Source organism: Marmota marmota, unplaced genomic scaffold (assembly GCF_001458135.2).
Source record: "Marmota marmota marmota unplaced genomic scaffold, marMar, whole genome shotgun sequence".
Lineage (NCBI taxonomy): Eukaryota > Metazoa > Chordata > Mammalia > Rodentia > Sciuridae > Marmota > Marmota marmota.
The window spans coordinates 3639920-3667863 of NW_026000140.1; the positions used below are offsets into that span (position 1 = coordinate 3639920).

Consider the following 27944-nt stretch of genomic DNA (forward strand, 5'->3'; position numbering starts at 1 on the left):
AGCCATCACAGGCATCAAAGTCCTCTTGGAGCCAGGCTGGGAAAACTGGATTCAAAAACTCTGGAGCTGAGGGGACAGAATGCTGCACAGTCACCTTTCCTGAGCGAGCAGCTATTTAAAGACAGCAGTTTTTTCATTTCAGTGGCAATTCCAGCTGACCAGGGGAAGGAGGAAGTTCCTTGGTGACTGTTCCTGACACAGGACCTGACTTCATATGAAAAAGAGATGAAAAGATAGCTCCCGAGGCCGCCTGGAGTGGCCTTAGTATGCTTGAACATGTCTTCTGAGAGCTCTTCTATTTATTTATTTGTTTTCAAAGATTCTATTTTAATATTTTATTTATAAAATAATTAAGGGTATGATTAAATCTACTTGCACATGGTATCATTATATTTATTGTTCATTTTATATCAAATCCAAATTAGTTCAATTCTGATTCTTATTTGTCATCTGAGGGATCCAAGCAAACAGAAAGGGAGATCATTGTCAGGGAAGGAGAATGTGCATACACATCTATTTTTGTAACTCTTTAAAAAAATGTCAGTTGCTATTTATTGAAATGGCTTTCCAGTACATAGTCAACATTTCTCATGGTGAAGCTTTATGAACTACAGTGTTCTAAATATCCCTTGGACATTTTATGTCTTTCTTTTGTAAGGCATAATGCCTTTTTTTATTGCTGGTTATGTAATATGTTACTATGTCTTAAAACAAAGAGGTTTAAATATTAATGCTTTTACAACGAATGTGAAAATAAAGTATTTAAAAATAAAGAATGTTTATTTTATTTCTTGGAGGGGAAAAGGGATATCTTTACTAGATAATTTAATGATTTACATCAGTGTTTCTCAACCTTATCTTCCTGGGGATTCAATTTGCTGCGTAGACAAATCATGAGTCATGCCTAATTTCATCTGGTGATGGATCTCACTTCTCTTGGCTCACAACTAATTAAGAATGTGCTTCTCCAAGCTGTAGGCTACTCTTGATGTGAGAATTATTAATGTAGCTGGATGATGGATGGATGGATGGAGGAAGAGATATAGATGGGTGTAGACACAGATATTCTTTAATGAAGTTGACAGTGAAATGGTGGTAGAGTTAATTTTTTTTCTTCAAAACTATTTACATGTGTCATCAGTAGAAGCAGAAAAAGTGAATGTCTGAGTACCTGTAAAAAAAGACTAAGCTGCAATTCAGGTTCAAGTTTCTAACTCTCATAAACATAAGAAATTACCACCAAGTTTAATGTTTTTCTAATTCTTTATACTAATTATATGAAACATGGCTCTAAGATTTGACTACATCAGTTCCCACCCTTCCTAGTGAAGTTTATGTAGAATTTGATACAATGTTTATCCTGGGAAAGCCTTTGGATAGCTTGGTATTCAATGCTGCCCAAGGATGACAGCAGCAATCTATGTTTCCAAGAGAGACAAAAATGCCATGTCTAAAGAGAAAATGTATCAATAAAAAAGAAAGAAATTCTAAATCTGAAAGGAAAGAAGAAATTTTTGTACATGTGTGAGGTGTGTGCTCATCTCCAATTTAGGATTGATTCAGGAACCCCTGAGTTTAGGTAAACACCTCCAGCAGATGCAAGAAGGCTGGTCTTTCTGCCTGAATGCTTGAGATCAAGTTCTGGCTTGGCTCAAGTAGCTAGGTAAATAAGGCCCTAAGCAGCAGGAAACAATCTCTCTGAGTTTTTTTCCTCACATCCAAAAAGTTAAAAATTATCTCTTCATAACTCCCAGATATTAATTGTGAATGAGATAAAAGAAGAAAGGAAGAAAGTTTATAAACTGCACAGTAATAAATAAATACAAACCATTCCAGAAATTCCATAAATACTAGCATTTACTCTCTAACCCTGAGTTAGAGGACACTGGGAAATGTTACAAATAGGACCCAAGAGCTCAATAAAGCCACAACTTGAACCTAAGTTCAGTCTTTATTTTCAACATTGTCTGGAGCTTGCTGTTCTGGATGCTGTGTTCCAGTCAATATGGAACACAGAAAACAAGAAGGACAAAAGAGATGATTTTATTTATATGATGGTTGAAGACAGATTTCAAAGGATCAGATAAACTTTGGGGTAAATTCCAACTATATCATTGTAATCCTGAGCAAGTTTTGTGACTTTACTTGACTTTATTTCCCCTTCTATAGAATTAGGATAATAACAGAGTATATACCTTCTGAAGTGATTCAATGATTAAATGTTATTGATGGCTACAAAAAACTGCTTCTTGTCCTGGGTTCCCAGGACAATGTCATGGACACATCTCAGTCTTTAAATCAAAAGAAAATGTAAATTGTAGTTTCCATAACAAATCACCCTATACCTTCAAAGTGCACAGCAGTTTCCTATGGGGGAGTGTTATGGCAGGAAGTGAGACACAAGGGTGTGTGAGGTGGTAGTCCAGGGTGAAGGAAGTAGGAAAAAAATAGTATGTATCATATCTTCACTGCATGAGGCGATCCACAGGAAACAGCAATGACCAGAGGGACTGAGGTTTCCTGAGAAATGCTACCAAAGGAGACAGTGGAGAGGAGGAAATATGGTTGAGGCTATTCTGTCATTGCAGTCCTTCTTTGTAAGGTCTCCTGAGATGTCCTCTCAAGACTCCCAAATATAACAGAAGAGACATTGGGGGATGGTGGAGGTGGAAGACCCACATTAGAACAGTGGAGGCCATCCAGAAAAGGCGTGATAGTGTTTCTTTCTCTGGATACCTATCCAACTAATAAGGAAAAGGGCTAGTCCCATGTACATCACCAGTGTCCCACTTCACATCCCTCCATTCACCAATGAGTTCAGCAGTTGCAGTGGGCAACAGCTTCTCAACTTGACCTCTCTGTTCTTCAACTTCTCTTTCTGAGTGCTTTGTTTGGGAAAGGGGACTTGGCAGAGAGTCGGCACCATTCCCATTCCAGAAGGCCTGTGATTTAATGCCCTATGGTTTAGAGGAAACCCTTATGGAAGGACAGAACTTAGTAGATGAAGACTCTGTTTTCCCAGTCCCTTGCTTAGACAATGCTAGAAATTTTTTTCTTCTCTCTTTCTCTTTATAAATATGTGTGTGTGCATAAAGTTATAATAATATATAATATATATCATCATATATTATATATAATATATATACACACATATGTGTGTATGTATGTGATATTTTTAAATAAATAAATTTTATTGTATCCTAAGAAATTTATTTTAAAATAAAGCTAGATATAGTATAAAATAAATATATAAAATATGTAAAATTTCTTCGCTCTTCATTATGTTCACATTTTCATTTAGACACCTGAGCATATTTAATAGCTATTTTTAAATCCTTAGCCACTAGTTTTATCATTCTGTCATTTCTGATTCTGTTAATATTGACTAATTCCTCCACTTCCCCTGTGGCTCAGGCTGTTCCATCTCTTGGCACTCTTGGCATGTGCATAATTTTTTTTAACTGGATACAAGAAATTTTTCTTATTATCATGTATTAACTTGTGCCTACTAATGGGGTTCAGTGGGATATTTCCATACATGCATGCAAGGTACATTAATCAAATCCAACTATCCATTTTCCACTCTCCCCAGCACAGCACTCTTCTCAATACCTAATAATCACTATTCTATTTTCAAATTAACTCTTTACTTCTTTCTTTTTCTTAAGTTTTCCCATATGAGAGAATATTTAGTCATTCTGGGTTTGGCTTATTTCACTTAACATAATGTCCTCCATTTCCATCAATTTTCTTGCAAAAGATAGGATTTCATTCTTTATGTCTAAATAATACTCCATTTTGTGTATGTACTACACTTTATTTTTTATCCATTCATTTGTTGATGGGCACCTAGGCTAATTTCATCTATACCTTAGCTATTGTGAATAGTGTTTTAATAAACATGATAATGCAGGTATCTCTTTTATTTTCTTAAGACATATATCTAGGTACAGGATAGGTGGATCACATGGCAGTTCTATTTTTAGTTTTCTGGGGAAACTCTATACAGTTTTTCACAGCGGTTGTGCTAGTTTACATTCTCAACAACAGTGTATAAGTTCCTTTATCTCCACATTCTCACCAGCATTTTAATTTCATGCATTTTTTTTTTGATAATCACCATATTAACTGGAGTAAGATGGCATCTTATTGTAGTTTTTGACTTGCATTTCCCCAATGGCTAATGAGATTGAACATTTTTTTTTTCTTCTCTTGATTATCCATTTGCATTTCTTCTTTTGAGAAGTGTGCATTCAGATGACTTGTGTGTTTTTAAATTAGAATACATATTTTTGTTAAGCTCATTGAGTTACTTGTATATTCTAGATATTAATCATCTGTCAAATGAAAAGTTTAAGTTTTCTGTTATTATATAGGTTGTTCTTCACTCTGCTGATTATTTCCTTTGTGGTGCAAAAGATTTTTAGTTTGATATAATCCAATGCGTCATGTTTTTGTTTGTTTGTTTGTTTGTTTGTTTGTTTTCTGTACTTTTAAGGTTCTGTTGAGAAAATCACTGCTACATTAATGTCTCAGTGTTTCCCCTCTGTTTTCTTCTAGAAGTTTCATGTCTTTGATCCACATATCCTTGATTTTTGGACAAGATGAGAGACAATGGTCAAGTTTCAATGATTTGCATGTGCATATTTAGTTATCCTGGCACCATCAGTTTAAAAGGTTCTTTTCCCATGTTTTTTTGTGTCTGTGTCGAGAATCAGTTGGCTGTAGATGTGGGTTTACCTAGAACCTCTATTATGTTTCATTGGTCTGTTAATCTGTTTTTAAGCCAACACCATGCTGTTTGGATTACTATGGCTCTGTAGTATTTTCTTGAAATCACCTATTGTGTTGCCTCCAACTTTGTTCTTTTTTCTCAAGATTGCTTTGGCTTTTCAGGGTTATTTTGCTTCCATATAAATTTTAGAATCATTTTTCCAGTTCTGTGAAGAATGTCATTGGAATTGGACTGGATCTGTAGATTACTTTGTATAGATATTTTAACAATATTAATTCTTACAATCCATGAATCTTAAAAGTCTTTCCAATTATTTGTGTCTTCTCCAATTTTTTCCATCACTATTTTGTAATTTCTAATATAGAGGTATTTCCTAGATTGTTTTTTCTCTTCTTCTTTTGCTGTTGTGAATGAGCTTACTTTTATAATTTCTTTCTCATCAAATTCATTATTGGTGTATTAGAAAGGCAACAGGTTTTTACAATGTTGATTTTGTATGTTACTACTTTACTGAATTTATCAGTTCTAATAGTCTTTTGGTGGGGTCTTTCCTACATGTAGAATCTTATCATCTAAATAAAGGGATACTTTGCTTCCTCCCTTCCTATTTATATGCCTTTTCTTTCTTTCTCTTGCCTAATTGCTCTGGCTGAAACTTCTAGTAGTATGGTGAATAACATCAGTGAGAGTGAACAATCTTGTTTTGTTCTTGTTGCTTTCAAAACTTCTCTGAAAAAGAAACTAAGTAGTTTGGAGAGGAAAAAGTAAATAAGATCAGAAAATGATCTCTTGGCAGTCAAGTAGGAGCTTGGTTCAAAAATCTGAGAGATTGTGGAAAAAAAAAACTAATACAATTCTGTGCATTATATAGTTAGCATGGGAGATGCTCAGAGATTACTAAAGAATTATCAAATGTCAGATAACTATTTTATTACAGAAATGGGCCAAAAATAAACTTTATGATGCTTACTTAGTACAGGACTATCTTCACCAAAGTAGATGATTCTCAATGTTGCCAAAGAATAAGAAATGGGTTCAGCCACCTGAAGTTAGTTGCTACATTACTCTATGAACTATCCTTTGTTTCCTCAAAACATAGTGGCTTAAAAACGACTGCCAATTTTTTCTAGCTAAGGATCATCAATTTGAGCTGGATGATGCAACAACCTGGACTGGGCTCAGCTGGATGGTTTTTCTATTGAGATCTTCCAGGGTCATTCATGAGGCTATGGTCACCTGCTGAGTTGAGGCACTGTCTCACTCCCATTCTAGTGCTTGGTGTTCTCCAATAACTGGGACTCCTATTTCTAGCAATGGGGCTTTGTTCTCCTTAAACGGCTTTAGCATTCCAAGAGGGCAAGAGTGGCAGGTGAGCCATCTCCTTGATATCTTCCCTTCTTCACCTGGAACATCCACATTGTCAATTTTGCCACATCCTTGTCACCAAAGCAAGTCATAAAGTCAGCTCAGTCAAGGGGTTTGGGAAATAGATTCCCCCTTTTAAATCAAGAAGTCAATAAGAATGTGTGGGGCTGGGGATGTGGCTCAAGCAGTAGCTCGCTCGCCTGGCATGCGTACGGCCCAGTTCCATCCTCAGCACTGCATACAAACAAAGGTGTTGTGTCTGCCAAAAACTAAAAAATAAATATTAAAAACTCTCTCTCTCTCTCTAAAAAAAAAAAAAAAAGAATATGTGGTTATTTTTAACCTTTCTGATATTCAATTTCCTCGCCTATAACATAGAAATATTTCCTGTGAAGTTTCCAAACAACTTACAAAAATTCATAGAGCAGCATTGGCACAAAGTAAGATACAGTGTTGCTATTATTACATTACATTGCATCACAGTATAGATACATCTTTTGAAGAATGAAACACAGGATTACAGTTAAAAGTGGAACTGTTTGAAAATTCAACTAATAAAACAGATTGTCCATAAAATCTAACATATTGACAATCTCAACATTTTAAACAAACCAGATCTAATTGTATTTTAATTGTGCTTCAGATATGACATAAAATTTTAATAGGTCTATGATTAAAGAACCACAGTTAATAAAAAAAAAAGTCACTTAAAAATAGAAAAAAAAAAAAAAAACTTTTAAACTGTCATTATGTCCTAAGCTTATCTTTGAAGTTTTGGTTAAATAAATTCTTTTGAGTCTTTCAACATTTAAATCAGATTAAAATGAGGTCATTGGGATAGGCCCTAATCCAATAAGACTGATGTCCTTATAAAAGGGGGAATTTGGGGATAGATATATATTCAGGGAGAATACCACAGACACGTGAGACAACCATCTACACACCAAGGAGCAATGCCTGTAACAACAACTCCTTATCTCTTGGTCCTAAAAAATAACTTTGATATTAGACTTTCAGTCCCCAGAACTGTAAAAAACAAACAACAACAACAACAACAAAACCACCACTTCTGTCATTTAAGCCATCCAGTCTGTAACTATGGTAGCATATGATAGCCTAGGAAAATATGAATATTTGCCCTTCCATTTATTGATGCCAAAAAATAGAGTAAACATGAGATAATTAAGGTTACTTGAAAACTACTCAAGTAAAAATTAAATAAATCTCACTCTTACTTAATTTAGCTTCAAGACCATGGAAACTGCTACTTTCAAACCCCAAGTAAATTCTAGTTTTCTTTTATTTTTTAAGGCAAAGGTTATTACAGTCTGGACTCCATTTTCTTTGTAGGTTATCTGTGCTGAGGTATTGTTTTGGCTTGATAAATTCTACTAAAACCTCAAGAGGTATTATGCAAATAATTACAAATGCCAAAAGCAAATATTTGCTGAGAAATACTATCTTAAGTCTCTTCTTTATGCAAACATGGCATTTGGAAAGATTCATAAATGTTCTCATAACTCTATTCATTAACCACAATTGGCATTGAACTTTTCATATTATGAAGTCTCAACCTCAGGAAATAATAGATTCCTTTCTCTATTCAGAAAGTTCATCCCATCCTGTCCCTAGACTTTAATTTAAACAAAGCATGAAAAACAAACCCAGTTTCCTTATTGGCTTGTGAATGGCAAGCATGCCACTTATACCTTGTACCTTTCATTCTCCAATGGGGAGAGAGAATGGAAGAAGAGAAACAAAAAATTCTCAGGGTGTCAGTGATCACATAAAGGTGGGCTGCAGTTCCACCACCCACACAGCATTCAGATCAAGGAGAGACATGGCTGCTGAGAGCTCACCAACACTCCTGCTGGCGCTCCTTGTCCTGGGCATCTTTGGTAAGCCAACTATGATGATTTTCTTTTCCTTTTGGTTACTGAAAAAAGTTTAGAAGAGATTCCAGTTCTAATGAGCTTGTATTGGGCATTAAACAATACATAGAAACTCTAAAAGTAAAGCTTAAGTGGGCATACATTTAGATTGCAAAGTGACAAAAATTTCTTATTGAGTTAAATAAAAGATACCTGTTTAATTCCCTAGAAATATTTGGCTGTGGGGCTGGGGTTGTGGCTCAGCTGCAGAGTGCTTGCCTAGCATGCGTAAAGCACTGAGTTCGATTCTCAGCACCACATAAAAATAAAATAAAGGTTATTGGGTCTGCCTACAACTAAAACAAATACTTAAAGAAACATCTGGCTGTAAGTCTATGCTTTTGCTTTATAGATATGATAGCAGAAGTATTACTTCAAATAGGTTTAGGGTATTTGTTATAATAATGGTATGCAGATAGAAATGCTACCTTCAATTGATAAAATTCACATATAATCTTTATGTTTGGAACTTTTCATAAAAGGGAATTAGGTGATTTTACCATTAAATGTGTTATCATATTGACTATTCATACTTAAAGCAATGAACTAATGCTCTAATGTATCTACCAATTTCTCAAATGTAGTAGATGCTCAATAAGTGATCCCTGAACATAATAATATCCAATGATTAGCTTTGTGTGATTGCCTTCCTAAATATTTATCAGTACTGAATTGATACCCTGCTGCATTGATTTCAAATTTCAAATAAATAATTAAGGGTCACAGCTGTATTTATACTACTCAAGTAAAAATTAAATAAATATGGGGTTTTTCTATACTTTTCTCACACAGCTGATCTCTGTAAGGCTCAAGAGTTACGATGTCAGTGTATTCAGATGCATTCTGACTTTATTTCTCCCCAATTCATTGAAACATTACAGTTGATACCCGAAGGTGTTCAATGCAGCAGAAAAGAAATCATGTAAGTAGTGATGATGTGGGAGAATATGGAAACTCCAGCATTGGTGTTTTCAAAGAGGGCATTTCCTTATAAAATGTGCTAGATTGGGAGTATAGGGAACCAGGCTCCTGGGTTGTTATTCCTTCACAGACTAGGAAGATAATTGTCTAGTATTTATGCTCTCATTCCTGAAAACATCATGTACCCTCTTCAGAAAACAAATGAAGAAAGAATCTCAAATGGGGACACAGAGTATGAATTCTTCAGAAGAATTTAGCTTTGAAATCAATGAACAAGTATAATAAGCAAAAATACTCAGCCATGAGTAAAGATAAATGGGAAGTTAATTCATCATCAAGAAATCTATTACACACACTGGGATATACAAATAAGTTCAATATGGCTTAATGGCCTTTGTGATCATCTTTCTGGGGCATCAGCCTACAAACACACAGCTTGGATACTTTGGGGAATACATCTGCTTTTCATTAAATTTTTTTTTAAGATTATGAAGTATATTTGCATACTGATTCAATTATTCATTGCTGGCTCAACAGTTGCCCCAATTTTGTGTGAAACAGACATATCATCTCACAGTAGTTTGCAGGATGTGGGCTGGGTTCTCTGCTTGGAGTTTCATAAAGCTAACAACAAGGTGTCAGCTGAACTGAAGTCTCACCTGGAGGCTCCGGGTAAGAATCCTCTTCTAACTCCAGTTGCTGGTAGAATTCATCTTTTTTTTTTTTCAACGTTGTAGAAATGAGGTCCATATATTGTTGTTGGCTGTTCATATATCTGGGGTCACTCTCAACTCCTGCAGAATGCTCTAAGTTCTCTCCATGTGTCTCCCTTCACATAAGCAATGAAAATGTGCCCCATATTGTATCTCTTCCAATTTTCTCTTCTGCTACCAGCCAGAGAAAATTCACTACTTTTAGGGCTTATGTCATTGTTTTAGGGTCCCTAGAATAACAATTCTTTGGATTAATTTAATCATATAATTAGAAACCATAATTACATCTGCAAATTCTTTTGCCTTATAACATAATCATGAGTGTAGTATCTCATCATATTCTCATACCTGGGCTTATGGATGAGAAGCTTAGTGGGGCTTCTTAGGATTCTGCCTAAAAATATTTTTAAAACCTATGAATATATATGGGTACCATTTGAAGAGCAGTTGTAAAATAAACTTCTGCTTATTTGCTACCTACTCAGGCTGAAATCTAGAACATAATAGTATGTCAGAAGCCTCCATGTGTAAACTTCCTATTATAGGCCAAGTGGTGCTTCTCTTTCCAATACCCGAGTTGAAGCTCTAACCCCCAGAACCTCAGAATGTGAGTGTATGTCAACATAAGTTCTTTACAGAGGTAGTCATGTTAAAGAAAGGTCATTAGGGTGGGATCTAACCCAATATGACTAGTGTCCTTATGAAAAGAGGAGATCAGGACACAAACAACATGTGGGTCAAGGGTCAACCATGTGAAGACATGGTGAGAACATGACCATCTGCAAGCCAGAGAGAGTCTTCATGAGAAACCAAACCTGCCAGCATCTTGATCATGGACTTCCAGTCTTCAGAATTGTGAGAACTCAGAAATTTGTTTATTAAATAAATTTCTGTTGTTTAAGCCACCCATGCCATGGGATTCCAAGACAGTCAAAACAAACCAATATCCTTCCCAAATCATACCCATCCCCTTCCAAGAATTAACCACTATTTTGAATTGTGTCACTTCTTGCTTTTATTTATAGTTTTACCAAATAGGTTTGAAACCTACAGCAATCATTATTTATTTTGCCTCTTTTGAACTTCAGGTCAATGAAATTATGCTATATGTATTCTGTAACTTGCTTCCATCATTTAACTTCATATTTTACAATTCATTCATTTTCATGTGCTTATCTGTAATTTATTCAATTTAAGTGATAGTATTCCATTATATCAATACTAAATATATAAATATAAAATGTATTTATCTAATATGCTCTTGGGTTCTTTCCAGATTTTTGCTATTACAACAATTCTTTATGTTTCCTGGTTCATGGATTTGAAAGTTTCTTAAATTTTCATAGAAATTCAATAGAAATAACCTATTTTATTTAGAGTTTGTATATCTTCAACTTTGCTAGTTAATGACATACTATATTACAAAGTAATACCAATTCACACTGCTTCCTGAATAAAATCATCTGTTGCTGCACATACTGGCCAATAACTGGTATTGTCAATCTGATGAAAATGTATTGGTATCATGTTGTTCTTTTAACTCACATTTCTATATTATTAATGGGGGTGGATAATTAATCATGTTTATCAGCATTTATATTCTACCTTTTATGAAATTTGGGTTTATTTGTTTCCTCCTTTTCCAATTTGGATGTTACCTTTTCCTTTTTGACTCACAGGGGTTCTTTATGTACTCTGCATACTAATCCATGTCAGTTTTATGGATATAACACTTCATTTTCCAATTTTTTGCTCATATTTTCATTCTTTCTATAGTGTCTTCAGTGAATACAATTTTGCATTTTTACTATACTTGAGTTTGGCAATACACTCTTTTTTGGTTAGCATTTTTAATGTCATGTTTCAAAAAATACTTCATAGATTTCACAGAAATATTCTTCTATATTATCACCTGAAATACTTTAGTATCATCCATTGTGTTTAAGGCTTGAATCCACCTTTAATTTATTTTTGCATATATGATGTGAGAAAATTATCCAGTTTTATTTTACTTTTTTCACATGGATAAAAAATTAACCCAGTGCTATTTATTGAAATGCCATCATTTCCCCACTGATCTGCAATGTGCAATGCCACTTCTGCCATAAATTGAGTTCCCTTTAAGTAGAGGTCTGACCCCTCTATTCTGTATTACTGATCATATTGTCTCTACCTATATGCAGTCTTCCTTATTAACATTTTATAATAATTGACATCTAAAATGGACAATTAATCCATCTTTTCCTCCAAGACTGGCTTGTTTCTTATTGGACTTCTGTTCTTTCACATAAATTTTAGAAGCAACTTGAAAATTGCACTACGTTAAATTAGAATTTGAATGAAATTTCTTCAAAACCATAGATTCAGAATTATTGACATCTTTATAGTACTAAAATTTCCATTTCAAGAAAAGGGACTTGTTCCCAATTTATTGAGGACTTCTTTACTGTTTCCAAGATTTCATAATTTCCCCCATACAGGCTCTTCATATTTTTTAATTAAAAAATCTTATTTCTAGATACTTTACATTGTTTGGTGGTATTATAACAGGCATATTAATAAATGTTCACAGTCCAGCTGTTAGTGTTTAGACATTTGTATTGATTTTGTAATCATCAACCTTTTACTTGGTCATATATCATCTGGGAATAATGGCAGTTTAATTTTCTTTTTTGAAAATCATAGGACATTTATTTATCTTTCTTGCTTTGTTCAGAAGGTTGTGCTGAAAGTAGACAACTTTGGTTTGTATCTGCATTTAAAGGAATACTTTCTATTTTTTACCATTTTGCATGACATATGATAGTTATTCCTTGTATTGGTAATTTTCTAAGTGTTTATTATTATCATTTTATTTCACAATTGAATATTATGTCATGGTATTTTCTTAAACATTGGAATATACACCCTTGGCTCAGTGTGTGGTGAGATGATATAGTCCTTATGTAATAATTTTTATGGAGATACTAGTGGAGCTTTGTGATTCTTATAGTACACCTAAAAACCAAAGAATTAATTTAAATAAGAAATTTATGCTTTCCCGGTTCAATTTTAAAAAAAAGGTTTAATGAGTTCCTGATTAAATCAGAGAGATATAACAATAAAGAATATATAATAACTGATTGACAACTGTCAGCCTAGAAGATATTATATTAAAGTAGATTTCTCAGAGTCTAGCACTATACCTGGTACATTTTAAGTCCAAAAAAAATTTCTGTGGATTGATTGACACCACAAAAAACTCTAAAATATATATTTCTTTAGTTGTTTGAAAAATTATTAATGCATGTTGATATGGCTAAAAGTCATATTCCAATAATATGATTAACAGTTTGAGAAATATAGATGTTCATTTTAAGTATATGCATTTCATGTTGCAGAAATTATAATCAATATATTTAACACATTATTATATTAAGTATAGTTGTTGTTTAACCAAAATACTTTTTTATTTTCAGAGTCACACTGAAAGATGGGCAATTAGTTTGTTTGGATCCTGAGGCCAAATGGGTGAAGGTTCTTCTTGAAAAGGTACAATTAAGGCCAAGAGTGCTCACATTCACATTTTCTCATTTTTATTTTAATTACAGATATGTTTAGAAATATATACAGATTGTTTTAGATTAGAATAAAACTACAACAAGATTAGAATAAGTCTATTCCATAGAAACCAAAAGAATAGTTAGTCCCCAGAGTAGTAGCATTCACATTATCAGGAACCTTGTCAGGAAAATTCTCAGGACTCATCTCACACTTACTGAAGCAGAAACTCTGAGAGTGAGCCCCCAAATTTTCATTTTAACAAGGTTTCCACATATTTCTCAAGTTGAACGCCTAGTGCACATCTTCTATTTAATATGCTAACCAGGGTTACCTGTTATAAATAAACCTGTTTAACATGAAAGTGATATAAAATTGCTATCATCTACCTGTCTTATGCAGATCAACTAAGTAAGCTATTGGCTTATTTGCTGAAAGAAATTTTAAGAAGAAATGTTTTTCCTTTAGGAAAATATGGCCATTTATTTCTCCACAACATTTCTACAAATTAAGCACCAAATAGTATTTGCAAATTGTTGGATAGAGAAGAGATAATGAGCACAGGCAAGTGATAATAGGTGTGCATTTGCATTAACTTCTTTTAAAAATAAAACAATACTTAGATTTTTTAAGCCATATTTAGAGTGAAGAGTTTGACCAATTAGAAAACAACTTCTGGGTTTTTTTCCATTAGAAAATTAAGTGGATTTGGAGCCTCTGATTCACTTGTGGGTCACCTTGGTGGTCAAGTAATGTAACATGATCGGAAGAGCTGTGGTTTAGATTCCCAGATCTATCAGTTATAAATTATGTCATTCTGGAAATTAGCACCAGAGGCTCATATGTTTTCATTTGTTTTCACACTGGTCTCTAGGGTAGAAAAATGGATAATACATGCAAAATATTTAATTATGGCTCTTGTTAATGTTCAACTGACTGACTAAATATGCTTCATTCTTCATTCTTCATTCTTTTGCCTAGTCTTTTAAATATTTTTTTACAGGCATCTTTCTTAAAACAGCCCACATGTGGGTTATCCTGTGTATCTGTGTAGTTACATGCTACTCTGCTTGTATCGTAGGTCCCTTAACTGATGACACAAGAAACACCACATTCAATGATTAGTAGGAGCCCTTTGTATCGTTGTGAGGTTGGACATACTCCAGAATGTTCTCTAAAGGTGGTTCCATCTTCTTGCTAATTAAAGACTGGAATGAATGGCTTTATCTACGTATTCTGGAGACCTAAATGTTGCTTTCAGGAAGATGACTGGCTGCTTACAAGAGGAGTAATGGGAAGTACAGTGACAAAACTTCCATTATATAGGAAAAATAAGTCCCAAATCTCAGAGTAGGCAAGAAGTTTCCCTGTCAGACTCAGTATCTTTCTAGATCCCACTTCCTCCATTGCTGTCCCCTACTACCTTACTGTCCATTTAACTTCATTGTAGACCCTGCTGTTTCCCTCCCATGTTTCCACCCTGTACTTTGATATTACACTTAATGACATCATGATTTTTTTTTAATCAACACCCTGGTCTCTTGATTGCTTAACCTTTTGACTTCCAATGATCTTCACTTCAACCGCATTGTAGGAGGAGCCTACAAACTTGGATCACAGTATAAAGCAGAATTGATTTATCTCCAGTGCCCAAAAACAAAACACTTCTTTCAGAGGAATCTTTGATTCATTGTAAGATCTGAAATAAAAGTATATTTAAGACAGAATTGAGGCATAATCAAATGTATAAGAGAATTATCTTAAATTTTAAGAATTTACTTTGAAATAAAGCAAACCGAATGAATAGAATTGATCAAAAGTAGAAGTGACTCATGGTAGGAAACTAAAGTCATCATGAAAGGGAGGAAGAGAGGAAATCTAAAACCATCTAGACTCTAGCAAGATCATGAGGACGCTTCCCAGAATGGTGAAGCCATGTTCTGACCCTTTAATTATTTCCTGGTAGAATTTCCGCATATGCATATGCAGCAACATCAAATACTGAGTAAATAAATGTCAACTTTCATGTTTTCCATTTCTGAAGAAAAATGTGTTACAGCTGAATGATTTTCTCATGGAGCCAAAGCAGGATGCCATCTCAAAAGTAAACTATTCACAGTCACTGGGGTTCTTAAGATTTTCTGTCTTTGCCTTTTTCTGCCATCATGAGATTCAATCCTAGATGTTGACATTTTAATCCCACAATAGAAAAGAAGGCATGGTTATGGATCTTTGCAAGGCAGAGTATTATAACAAATATCCTTGTATAAAATCAGAATCTTTAACAGGAACATATGTACTAAAGAACACAGGTTTATAATAAGGCAGCTCATCTGTCTCACAAAATAAACATTTAAGTCTCCACCAAGAGTCTACTCTCAGGCAGCTTCGGGATTCATTTATAGTACCTATGTGGTCTTGGAACTCCTTGGGAGAATAAAGGGGCCCATATAAATGTCTGAAAGAAATGAAATTAAACCTGCCCTAAGGGCATACCTTCAACATAGACCTCATAGAAATCTCAAAAGTGAAACCATGCTGAAGATAAGTTCATAGTCAAAAGTCACACTTCTGAAGAACCATCTGCCCTAATTAGAAGTCAAAACCCACAATAAACAGCATCTCTAAGTTAAAAAGGTTAACATCAACAAAGGAGTCCATTATAAATAGGGTTCAAATCATTAGACACTAAAGAATAAATTGAAACACAAGAAATTAATAAGATACAAGAAGACCAAGTAGACTTTTTAGGGAAAGCCCAAGCAGGTAACAATAAAAGGAATAACAAATTAAGAGGGGAGGGGAGGTAACCTCTAGAAATAAACACAATATTATATTCTGGGGTCTTTTGTAGTGCTAGAGATTGAACCCAAGGCCTAATACATGCTAGGCAAGTGCTCTACTACTGAGCTACCTTGCCAGCTCTAAAGATGGAATCATACAAGGTGAAAGCTTATAGAATAGTTTAATCAATAGATTTGATTAAGCTAGAGATATAAGGAAATTATCTAAAATGCAGCAAAGAGATAAAAATATAGCATATGCAAAAAGGAGGTAAGAGACTTGGAGAATAATATAAGAATATCTATCTTACTTCTGACTGTAAAAAGAGAGAGAAAGGGTGGAAGATAATATCTAAAAGGTTAATGACTGAGAATTTCCTAGGACAGATGAATTTTCCAAATTCAGGGAGACCAATAGGTTATGAGCGGGACAGAAAAATAAAATTAGCCCTTTAGTGACATTGTGTTGAACCTGAGAGATCCAAATGTCAAAGACCTTAGAACAAAAAGCACAACTTACCATGTGGCAGGTACACTTGAAGGAGGATTCCAGGAAAGATCAAACCTGTGCCAGTTCCCTGAAAAAAAAAACATGATTTTTCTACAATGGAATTGCTCTGTATGAATTAGAGTCAAAGAATAAGAAATCTGCTTTTTTGAGGGGGAGGGTTTAGGACTGTAATGAAGAATTAAAATCACCAAATGTGGTATATATAACTTTTATATCTAAATTTGGGATGAATTCTAAAGGAAACTAGTATTGTAGATATCAGGATTAGTGATGTATTGACTTATGGACTAGTTTTACTAGTAATGTTTGTGGTCCAAAGCCTATATACCTAATGACTCACACTGTTAACATTTCTCGCTATGGCCTTTCTCTCTAGGTTCAAAGAGCTGGTATCAAACTGTAAACTTCTGAATACATTGAGAAAAGTAAACCTTTCTTATTGCAACCCCATCACCCCATCTTGGTGTGTTAATATGGGAAAGTGGTAAAAATTAATAGTTAAAATAGGTTTGGAGCACACAAACCCTAGTCCTACTAGTTACAAATTAAGTAACTCCAGGCAAGTAACTAAGACCCAGACTGCTTCTGTGAAGTGTTGACACTTCACACAATATTTACTTTATTTGAAATTAATTGAAAAGACTAAAGAAGCAAATGTCTTTCACCAATTTATGATCTAGAAGTCAATCAAACTTCTTGCATTCTTTCTAAAAGTACTATTCCATTTCTTGGTCTAAAGCTCTTATTAATACTGAGCCCTCTACTCTGATGGGTTCTCCTTGCCCTGCCTCCTTATCCTTCACCTCATCTAATAATTTAAGATCCAGAGAAAGATTTTGTTTGCTACTAAATCCAGGATGTTTTCCCAGATTCCTCAAAATTAGGATGTCTACTCCTCATCCACATAAACTGCCAAAATTATAGTTGTTTCATATTTAATCTAATTTCATAGAAGGAGATTTTGAGTCAACACAAATTTAAATGACTTGCCAAAGTTAAAAAACACTTAGTGGCAGTGCCAATGCAAGAAGCCAAGAATCCTGATTTTTATCCCAAGACATTTCTCCTACTTCCAATCCAGTTATCCAGGTAAGCCCCAGACTAGATACGCCAAACCTCTGTGGGATTAAGACATGAAATCTGCAGAAAGAAACCCTCTGTATATTTCTAGATGAGGCATGTTTCTTCCCCATGATATAGGAATTAACTTCTTGGGCTGACTTAACACATCCTGAATGCCACTCCCTGGCAGCCCTCCCAGCCTCCTTTCACTGAATCACCAGGTGCCATGAACTTGGTGCATACTGATACCTATCTCCTGTATTTTTCCTTTTAGTCTAACAGAAATATGTCATTATTTTAATGAAGCCAATCTCCTTCCAGAACTCACCATTCACACAGAGTATTTCTCTTCCCTTGAGCCTCATTCATTGTAGGTCACAGATTAAGACTTATCCCACCATCTCTCACTCCCACCCCTGGGCAAACATACATCTGCCCTTATCTATACCCAACCCCATGGATCAGGAAGCCCAAGGAAGAGGAGATACATTCATTAACCTCCCCAAACCTGCTACTCCTCTTTTTTTTTCCCCCACCTTTTATTATACTACCATTCACCCAGCTGCTTAAACCAGGGACCTAGGGTCATTGAAAACTGAATTCCTCTGTTCCATATGAAACCAGCCTATAAGTCCTACCATTTCTACCCCCTTATGAACCCAGCCTATAAGTCCTACCATTTCTACCCCTTTATGAACCCTCACTTATCCCTCCTTTGTCTTCTGCCACAGCACTTGTTCTCGTTTTCTCCAACTTTCATTGTACCACTGAAATAACCTCTTAACTAGTCTCCCTGACTCCAGTCTGCCCCTATTTTAGTCAGTCTTATTCACTAAAAAGTGATTGTTTTAAAATTCAAATTTCACAAAGTCACTCTCCTGCTTCAATTCTTCATCTATGAGAATAGGATACTAGGGTCAGAATAATTATATCCCTCCAAAATTCATATGTTGAAGTCTAATCACCAAGGCGGAGTGTCGAGAACAGTGACAGTGATTGGGAGACCAGTGTCTGAGGCTGGGATCCCTGATGACTTCATGGCTGTGGTATGCTTGTGACTGGGAAAGTTTCTGTGCAAAGGTGTAGGATGCCCGGTTGCTATGGCAATGCTCTCCGTGGGGAGACACTGTTGCTATAAGTCTTATCAGCTTCAACCTTGCTCTCTGGCACATAGCTCCTGGGAATGAAGGGACTTCCTTGCTAAGACAACCACAACTATTCACCAGTTCCTCTGTTCCTGAATCTGCCCACGAATTAATAACTTTAAACTATGGACTTTCTTGAGAGCTCCACAATTCTCCTAACATTGCACACTGCAACTGTAGAATGTAACTGAGGAAACAGCTGCATACCCATACTAACTCTGTAACTTTCATGAATACAAAGAATAATGCTTGCATAGTCTTTAATCAGGATTGCTGGTGTAATTCCTTAGGCCTGTTTCTCCAGCAGAGAGCAGTGCTCCATCTGATCCTCGCAGTTTTATCTTCAAGATCAGCATGTGTGAGTCTTCTTTTGTCCAGTCTCTCATCCCCCCTTGCCAGAACCTGCTAGTTTGGCCACACTGGTCACAGCAGTGGAGATATTAGCAGATAAGGTTGGTTGATAGATGATTGGATTATGAGGGCAGAATCCTTACAAATAAGATTAGTGCTCTTATGAAAAATGTTTCAGATAGACATCTTGCCTCATGCACTATGTGAGGACAGAGTGACAAGGTACCATCTATGACCCAGCAAGCAGGCCTTCATCAGACACTGAATCTTCTTTGATCTTAGACTCCCTAACCTTGAGGCTACTAAATGAATTTTTGTTGTTTATAAACTACCTAGTTTCTTGGATTTTCTTTATAGAACCCTGCATAAGCTCAGACACAGGTCAATAATTAAGAACTTCCATTAATCAGATCCTTTATGAAATATGTGTGTGTGTGTGTTTGTGTGTGTGTGTTTGTGTGTGTGTGTGTGTGTGTGTGTGTTGCTGAGGAGCAAAGCCAGGACCTCATTAGACAAACATATTACCATGAGCCACATACCCAGCTCTTGTTTTTCTTAAGATTTGCCTCAAAACACTTTGGACATGCCCAGCTTTAATGGAGTCTTCTTGAAAGTCAATTAATTATGATAATCCTGAGGCTGTCTGGTTCAAAAAATTCCTCTCACATAATTTTTCTCAATTTGCCCTTTCTTACCAATAGGCCAAAATTTACAACAGCAAATAGCTGCATGTATTATATTTATACAGAGAAAACATGCTTGTAGTAAAAATTCAAACTGTGTAAGGGATTATATAATTTAAAAAGAAAGAAGAAAACATTTTTCCTTTTACTGCCAAAACCTCAGTTTTCTGCTTTCCATACCTTAGGAATAATGACTTTTATAAATTTTGGTGGGTGTATATTTCCAGAAATTGTCTCTGCATGCACAAGTGTATTTGTTGACACATGGGAGCATTGCTTCATTTCAGCAGATGTGTTTTTTTATTTACTGTTTTTACCAAGATGGGAAGTGGGGGCAGAATATTTTATTATAGAACCTAACACTGTTCAAGTGGTTCATTCTGGTGGACATGTAGGTGTTTCCAAATCAATCTTTCTTGCCTTATTTCTTTTCTTCCTTCCTTCCTTCTCTTTTTTTTCTTTTTAAAACAAAACTAATTTGTAGTGAACTTTTATGTGCTTTCATGTATGTAAGCATATCTGGGGGTCATCTTTATACAACGGGAATTTCTGTAACAGTATATAAATTTTACATTTTGGTAAACACTGTCAAAACATTTTAAAAGAATTTGAACTAAACTGCCTCTATTAGTGTATACAAATGCCTGTTTGCCAGGCCTTCTGTGATAATGTATTAAACCTTTTGATTTTTGCCTGGTTGATAATTGACAATTATTAACTCGTTGTTTGACTCTGTATTCTCTAATTATGAGTGTTGTTGGTCTTCTTTTTGTGTATCTGCAATCATTTATATTTTTCTTTCTTGGAAATTTTTCTAGGAATTATCAACATCTTGTCATGTATTTGTGAAATTTATATATTAAGACAATAAGCATTTTTCTGCTTAACAAATTGCAAAATATTTACTTTGCACTTGTATTTTATTTTTCTCCCAATGGAAAGTATTATTTTTAGGCAAATTAATTCACTGTATTTTTCCTTCATGCCATTTGGAGTTTGTAATTTGTTTCTATAGCATTTTCTCATTCCAAAACTCACTTGGAATTAACTTTGGAGATGAGGTTTAGCTTCATTTTTTTCTGAAATCTGAAATCATTCACCATTTCCCCCAATTCCATTCACTTGCTCCTTCCTTTCCCCTCATTGGTTTTAAATACTTCTTGTAGCATGTGTTTAATTTCTGTTTGAATTTAATTTCCAACTCTCTAGTGTAGCCTGATGGTATCTCAGCTGCCATCAGAAATTGCTACGCCTTTATATGCTTTGGCACTTGGAGGTGCTGATTCATTTTTAAAGATTTCCTTCTTCTCCTCTAAGAATCAGGTACAGCTTTACCTTAATTAAGGTTTGTGTATGCACACATGTGTGAGGGCACATATATGCCTTAATAGCATTTTACAGTTTTCCTCATTAAACCTTCACATTTCTGTTTATTCCTAGATGACTTTTGCTATAGTTGTAATTAATATGTGTTATGGTTTAGATCTGAAATGTCCCCCAAAAGCTCATGTGTTAAAGCATTGGTTCCCAAAGCAACAACGTCCAGAGGTACAGTTTTTTTTTGGAAAATGATCAGATCATATGATCTCTAACCACATCAGGGATTAATCCATTTAATGCATTAATAATTTGAAATAATCTACCTGGAAATGGTATAAACTATAGGCAGATAGGACATAGTTGGAGGAAGTCCTTTATTGGGGGTGTGCCCTTTGGGACTTTATCTTGTCATAGGACCCTTCTTCTCACTGTTTTTGCTTCCCAGGTGCATGAGCTAAGAAGATTTCATCTAACACACCCTCTACCATGATGTTTCTACCTTAGAGCCAGCAGATCAGGGACTGAAACCTCTGAAATCATGAGCCAAACTAAATCTTTCTTCCTTTAAATTGTTTTGTTTTTCAGGTATTTTCCCCAGTATTAAAAAGCTAACTAATACTATCTGACTGAAAATGGGATACATTATTCTGTTAAGTTTGTTATTATTCTATTACTTTCCGATAAGACAGCTCTTGATGTATGCATATTAACTCAAAGAATCATGAGCTGACTAAACTTGTAAATTGTGTCAAATTGATTAACTTGATTATTTTCAGTTGTCTGATTATGTAATCATATCAGTAACTCATAAAATTTTTGTTTTCTTCTCTGTTTTTATAGCTTGCTTCTTTTCTCAGAAAAAAAAATGGATAGTATCCCAGAACAGTGTCATATGGTATTAGTGACTATAAAGCATTCTTAATCTCATCCAGTCCTTTAATGGGAGTCTGAGAATTTTACCCATTAAGCATGATTCTGGCTTTGGCTGACATTAATATTTTCAAAACAAGATTAAAATGTATGCATAGGGTAAACTATTTCTCTACTTTTAAGTAGAGACAAATGCCTCTGATCAGTGTAGAGGGATTATTTTGTTTTGTAACAATATGTCAGGCATGATCAACAAAGGTCTTTGTTTTTCCTCTTAACAGCCAGTTGCTAACAGGAAGAAGAATTTTTTTTCTGCCAAAACTCTTACTCAGGCATTTCTCTAGCTCTTCTACTCTACATGGACCCACCTCCTGTCCTGCATTACTAAAGCCTCGTTCGGCGTGGTTGTCTAGTTGTGACTTTCAGTGTATGGCTCCATTTGGCCTTTCTCATCAAGCCATATCTTTCAAAATATTCCTTAGAAATAATGAACGTACATTTTTTGTCTATATTCTGTTCCTCTGCATTTTTTCTTAATTGTTCAGGATGATTTATTAGACCTTCTCAAAGGCCCCAACAGTAGAGGTCCAATTACATGTTTATTAAGAGTGTAAAGTCTCTGATGAAAGTTGGATCTTATCAAATACCTTTGCAGCATTTATCAGACATAATTTAAATTATTTTTTCTACTATTTTTATTTGTTGATACCAAGTCAGTGCTTTTTAAATCATTATTTCATTAAATCATAATAAATCAAGTGTTTATGAATTAATAGTAATAGTATTACCATAAAAACAATGGTAATGTTTACTATTCTCATTACACTATCTTACTGAAGATGATTCTTAAAATTTAGTTCTTCTTAGAATTAGGGATATTATTGGAGAATATGATTCCTATTCAGGTTTTAAATGCATGATTTTAATTTCCACTAAATACAGTATAAGAAAGTATCTTATGAAAGCAATCACTATCATAGCTCTTTATATATAAAATGACAAAGTATAGTTTTTGAGATGTATCATGTCTTCATAGAGAATGAAGAAGATATCAGCACTCAAATATGAGAATATTCAATCCCTGACACATATATTGATAAGAGTAGATCCAGATTAAGACCTTAATCTTTGTGTTCTAAATGTAACCCTGTGGATACCTCTTCCAGGGACTTACATGAAAATTAAATGTGCATTTTTAATTCATTTTAATGCAGCACCATATAGTTATGACCTTAAGGTGGGTACTAGAAGATATGGTTTTAAAGGATTTTATGAATATGAAAATTTTGGAAATAATTTGAGGAATCTATGGGCATAGATATTAGAGACAAAGGGATTTGGGTGTGAACACTAGCCTTAGAAACTAGTTGTGTGACCTTGGAAGCATTACCTAAAATCTCTGAGACTCATTTTCTTCCTTTGTAAAATGAGAAGAAAAATAGTAATCACCAAACCACCACCAGTACCAAGTTACTAATGGGAATACATGTAAAGTCCTAAAATAAATGCCTACAATGTAACAAGTTTTTAGTAGGTAATAGCAATTACTAATACAATTGCCATTGTTACTATAGTAGTGTTGTTGTTACTTATCATTTTATTCTTTTCAGTTATCACCTGTGCAATACTAATACTTTTCCTATACTTCTAAGTTTCAATACTTACTAAACAAGTTTCAAATTTTTGAATTTCCTATCTATCTCACTGTATTCATTACTTCAACAGTAATACCTTCCAGTTAGGTGGCAAGGTTGTACTGGAAAATAAGCTACCGATTTCTTTTCCTAGGAGATCCGGATTAACTTTGATAACTCAATTTAACTCATCTTTTTTTAAAAAAAAGTTTTTCTAGATTTCACTTCCTTAAAAATCTTTTAAATAGAAATGTATTGAAATCAAACAAAATATGCGGTCTCCCACCAACCACTCATCCCCAAAATATATACTCTAATTTAGAACTGCTAGAAAACTGGCTTCCTAATGAATGGATCATTTAGATCATGTCTAAGTATAGTAAATATATGTTTTAAAGAACTTTTCAATTTGTAAATATTAAAGCAGTTTAGGTTTGTCTCCAGCCTTATTGAAGAATAACTGACAATATTGTACACATTCAAAGGTACAATTTGATAATTTTATGTGTGTATGTGTATGTGTGTGTATAATAATAATTACTCAGCAATTTGATCATCAAATCCATCACCATCTACAGTTTCCCTTTGTGAGTGGTTGGATGAGTGAGGACTCTTAATATCTGCTTTTTTAGCAGATATTAAATAAATAATACAATATTATTAACTATAGTCAATATGTTGTATGTTAGATTCTCAGAACTTACTCATCTTAAAGCTGTTAGTTTGTACCATTTGGCCAACATCTTCCCATCCCTGTCCCTTCACCCTTAGCCCCTGGCAATAACCATTCTACTCTGCTTCTACAAATTTGATTTTTTAAGATTCCACATATAAATTATTATTTTTTTTTTTCACCTAAGTGTCTTTTTTTTTTTTAAATTTTTTTTGTTGGCTGTTCAAAACATTACATAGTTCTTGATATATCATATTTCACACTTTGATTCAAGTGGGTTATGATCTCCCATTTTTACCCCATATACAGATTGCAGAATTACATCAGTTACACATCCATTGATTTACATATTGCCATACTAGTGTCTGTTGTGTTCTGCTGCCTTTCCTATCCTTTACTATCCCCCCTCCCCTCTTCTCTCTCTGCCCCCTCTACTGACATTCATTTGTCCCCCTTGTATTATTTTCCCCTTTCCCCTCACTTCCTCTTGTATGTACTTTTGTATAACTCTGAGGGTCTCCTTCCATTTCCATGCAATTTCCCTTCTCTCTCCCTTTCCCTCCCACCTCTCATCCCTGTTTAATGTTAATCTTCTTCTCATGCTCTTCGTCCCTACTCTGTTCTTAGTTACTCTCCTTATATCAAAGAAGACATTTGGCATTTGTTTTTTAGGGATTGGCTAGCTTCACTTAGCATAATCTGCTCTAATGCCATCCATTTCCCTGCAAATTCTATGATTTTGTCATTTTTTAATGCAGAGTAATACTCCATTGTGTATAAATGCCACATTTTTTTTATCCATTCGTCTATTGAAGGGCATCTAGGTTGGTTCCACAGTCTTGCTATTGTGAATTGTGCTGCTATGAACATCGATGTAGCAGTGTCCCTGTAGCATGCTCTTTTTAGGTCTTTAGGGAATAGACCGAGAAGGGGAATAGCTGGGTCAAATGGTGGCTCCATTCCCAGCTTTCCAAGAAATCTCCATACTGCTTTCCAAATTGGCTGCACCAATTTGCAGTCCCACCAGCAATGTACAAGTGTACCCTTTTCCCCACATCCTCGCCAGCACTTGTTGTTGTTTGACTTCATAATGGCTGCCAATCTAACTGGAGTGAGATGGTATCTTAGGGTGGTTTTGATTTGCATTTCTCTGACTGCTAAGGCCCAGTGGCCCATGGCGGGACAGAGCTTCCAATCACTCCTGCAAGGTAGGCGGGCCTGCAACCCACCGGAAGAAGAGGAGCACCGGCCTGCTGAGAGGCAGAGCCGCCCTCCACATATAAATTAAATCATATTGACTTATTTCACTTAGAATAATGTTCTTTAGGTTTATGTATTTTGTTGCAAATGACAGCACTTCTTGTTTTTGTTTTTGGTTGAATTGTGTATATATTTATGTATTATATATGTATTACATATGGGCACACACATATTACATCACATTTTCTTTGTACATTTCTTTATACATTCATCTATCAACTGACAAAATTTAGGTTGTTTCAATATCTTGGCTATTGTGAATAATATTGAAATGCACATGAAATACGGACTTTTTGAGATACTGAGTTAATTTCCTTTGGATTTTCATTCCAAAGTAGTATTGCCGGATCATATAGTATTCTACTTTTTAATGTTTTTCCATACTGTTTTGTATAAAGGTTGTGCCAATTTACATTCCCAAAGTTTTCCTTTTCTTTACATCATTTTCAACTCTTGTTATGGTTCATATTTTTGATAATAGTGATTTTAACAGTACCTATATTTTTTATTTGCTTCTCTGATAACTAATGTTAAGTACCTTTTCATATACCTGTTGGTTATTTGTTGTTTTTCTATTTGTTCTTTTTAGATACACAGGACAGTAGAGTGCCTGTTGGATATTTGTATGTTTTCTGTGGGAAAACATCATTTCAAGTCCAGTGACTGTTTTTTATTTGGGTTACTTGTTTTTTGTTTTGTTTTTTACTATTAAAATATATGAGACCCTTATATGTTTCAGACATCGTTACTAGGTGCACAGTTTTCAATTACCGTCTCTCATTCTGTAAACTGCCTTTTCATTTTCTCAATTGTTTCTTTTCCTGTTCAGAAACATTTTAGTTTGATGTAGTACCACTGGTTTATTTTTGCTTTTGTTGTTTTGGGGACCATACCCCAAACAAATAAACAAAACAAAACAAAAATCAATGCCCAGAAGAATGTCTAGGAAGTTTCTATTTTCTAGAAAGTTTTATTGTTTCTGTCTTGCACTTAATTCTTTAATTAATCAATTTCAACTTAATTTTTGTAATTGTAAAGATTTTGTACATGGCCCAATTTAATTCTTTTGCATGTAAATACTTAATTTTCACAGTTCCATTTATTGAAGATACATTTTCTTTATTCTTTCTCATTACTTTTCTTTGTTGTTTCTTTGGCTGTTGAATTCCGAAAGACCTGACTTTGAGTTACTGATCTTTCTTCTTCTCCATGATGAAGCTGGCTAGTGATGTTTTCTGTTATATTTTCTACTTCTGTCATTGTATTTATCAATTCAGGATTTCTTTTTTATAGTTTCCATTTTATTAAATTTCTAATTTTGTTCATACAATATTTTCCTGATTTTGTTTAGTTGTTTGTTTTTTCTTGTATGTGCCTTGAACTTCTTCAGGATGATGATTATATTTTGAATTCCTTTTCAGTAATTCATAGATCTCCATTTTCTTGGGTTGATTATTAGAACTTTCTTAGTTTTCTTTGGTGGAGTCATGTATGCCTGATTCTTTTTATTTGTATAACCTTATATTGGTGTCTGACTTTGAGGGATTAGAAATCTTCTTCAATGTTTATAGACAAGTTTTGACAGGTAAGTACCTTCTCTTTTTGCATCTCCAAACTAATGGGATTGGATTTAATCAAAGGAGAGTGAAGGTGGGTTATATGACTACTGATGGGTCCATAAGGGGGTCTGCAACTGATGGGCTTATTATCAGGATCTTGAGCAGATTGCAAGAGAATATCATACTGCATATTGCCACCTCAGGAAAAGATCAAAATTCAAAGTCTGTTTTCTCCTAAATGTCTGTAACTTTCATTCCATTATGAAGTCAAAAAAATCATAAAATGAATCGTTGTAAGTTAGACACCATCTATATTTTGGTAGTCTCATCTGCTGAAAATAATAAAGGCAATTTTACACTTAAACAAAGACATGTATGTGATATGCATATATATGTACATATATGGGTATGTTTTTATATGTAGATATATTTAGTAAAAGTTATATGTACATTATGTGTTTGTATTAAATATACATACATAACCATTTTGCATTTTATGCATGTTATATATTATATACTTGATACTTGTTGAGAAAATATACTACATATATTTGGATGCAAACATACTTTATATATAATATATATAATTTTATTGAAAATTAAATTTAATCATGCTCTATTATATATTGGAAAATAGATGAGAAAGTAATTATCCAATATTCACATAATTAGTGCCATCATTTTAGAGTATTTTGCAGTTTTTTTCCATGTATATACATTTTTACATAGTTATGAAATATAATGACATAAGTCATCTTCATGGGATATCACACAGGGGTCTCTTGTTAGATCTTTCTTACCAGCCAGAAGAATGAGCAGAAACTGACAGGGCAAAATTTGAGAGAAGTATGGTACTGCATCCATCCTATCCCCATCAGAGAATGGAAT

The 27944-nt window shown here is 34.4% G+C and overlaps 3 protein-coding genes across 23 annotated transcripts in view; 2 read left to right on the forward strand and 1 right to left on the reverse strand.

Moving 5' to 3' along the window:
* Pf4 (platelet factor 4) overlaps positions 1-27944 on the reverse strand; it is a 114827-nt gene that overhangs the window by 10473 nt on the left and 76410 nt on the right. For all 14 annotated transcript variants that reach the window (XR_007341478.1, XR_007341470.1, XR_007341475.1 and 11 more), the window contains 2 exons: positions 16509-16566; positions 7960-8036 (listed from right to left, as the gene is read on the reverse strand). The gene's annotated coding sequence lies outside the window, so the exon portion shown is untranslated. The remainder of the gene's footprint in view (positions 1-7959; positions 8037-16508; positions 16567-27944) is intronic.
* Positions 1-27944, forward strand: part of LOC107158780 (C-X-C motif chemokine 2-like) — a 114937-nt gene that overhangs the window by 8677 nt on the left and 78316 nt on the right. For 3 of the 5 annotated variants that reach the window (XM_048785785.1, XM_015505267.2, XM_048785786.1), the window contains one exon: positions 129-773. The exons of 1 other annotated variant lie outside the window; for it this stretch is intronic. In XM_048785785.1, the coding sequence (XP_048641742.1) occupies positions 129-186 (58 nt within the window). In that variant the 3' untranslated portion in view covers positions 187-773. Of the gene's footprint in view, positions 1-128; positions 774-27944 lie in introns of those variants that run through there. One more of the 5 variants, XM_015505269.2, reaches the window with a different exon arrangement.
* Positions 7665-16491, forward strand: LOC125611315 (C-X-C motif chemokine 15-like). 4 transcript variants are annotated; one of them, XR_007341463.1, is made up of 5 exons: positions 7670-7998; positions 8824-8953; positions 9490-9624; positions 13124-13196; positions 14287-16491. XR_007341463.1 is itself a non-coding variant. In XM_048785788.1 (4 exons), the coding sequence occupies exons 1-4, from the start codon at positions 7788-7790 to the stop codon at positions 14293-14295; spliced, it is 423 nt and encodes a 140-aa protein (XP_048641745.1). In that variant the 5' UTR covers positions 7665-7787; the 3' UTR covers positions 14296-16491. The 4 variants fall into 4 exon arrangements, 1 of the variants encoding a protein (XP_048641745.1); XM_048785788.1 differs by lacking the exon at positions 9490-9624 and having other exon boundaries at positions 7665-7998; XR_007341464.1 differs by lacking the exon at positions 8824-8953 and having other exon boundaries at positions 7676-7998.

Bases quoted from the DNA above. Each gene is read 5' to 3' on its own strand.
- LOC125611315 (XM_048785788.1), top strand. From the start codon at position 7,788: ATGGCAAGCATGCCACTTATACCTTGTACCTTTCATTCTCCAATGGGG. The intron at 7,999-8,823 runs GTAAGCCAACTA...TTTCTCACACAG, and splicing joins CCTTGTCCTGGGCATCTTTG to CTGATCTCTGTAAGGCTCAA. The intron at 8,954-13,123 runs GTAAGTAGTGAT...TTTTATTTTCAG, and splicing joins TGCAGCAGAAAAGAAATCAT to AGTCACACTGAAAGATGGGC.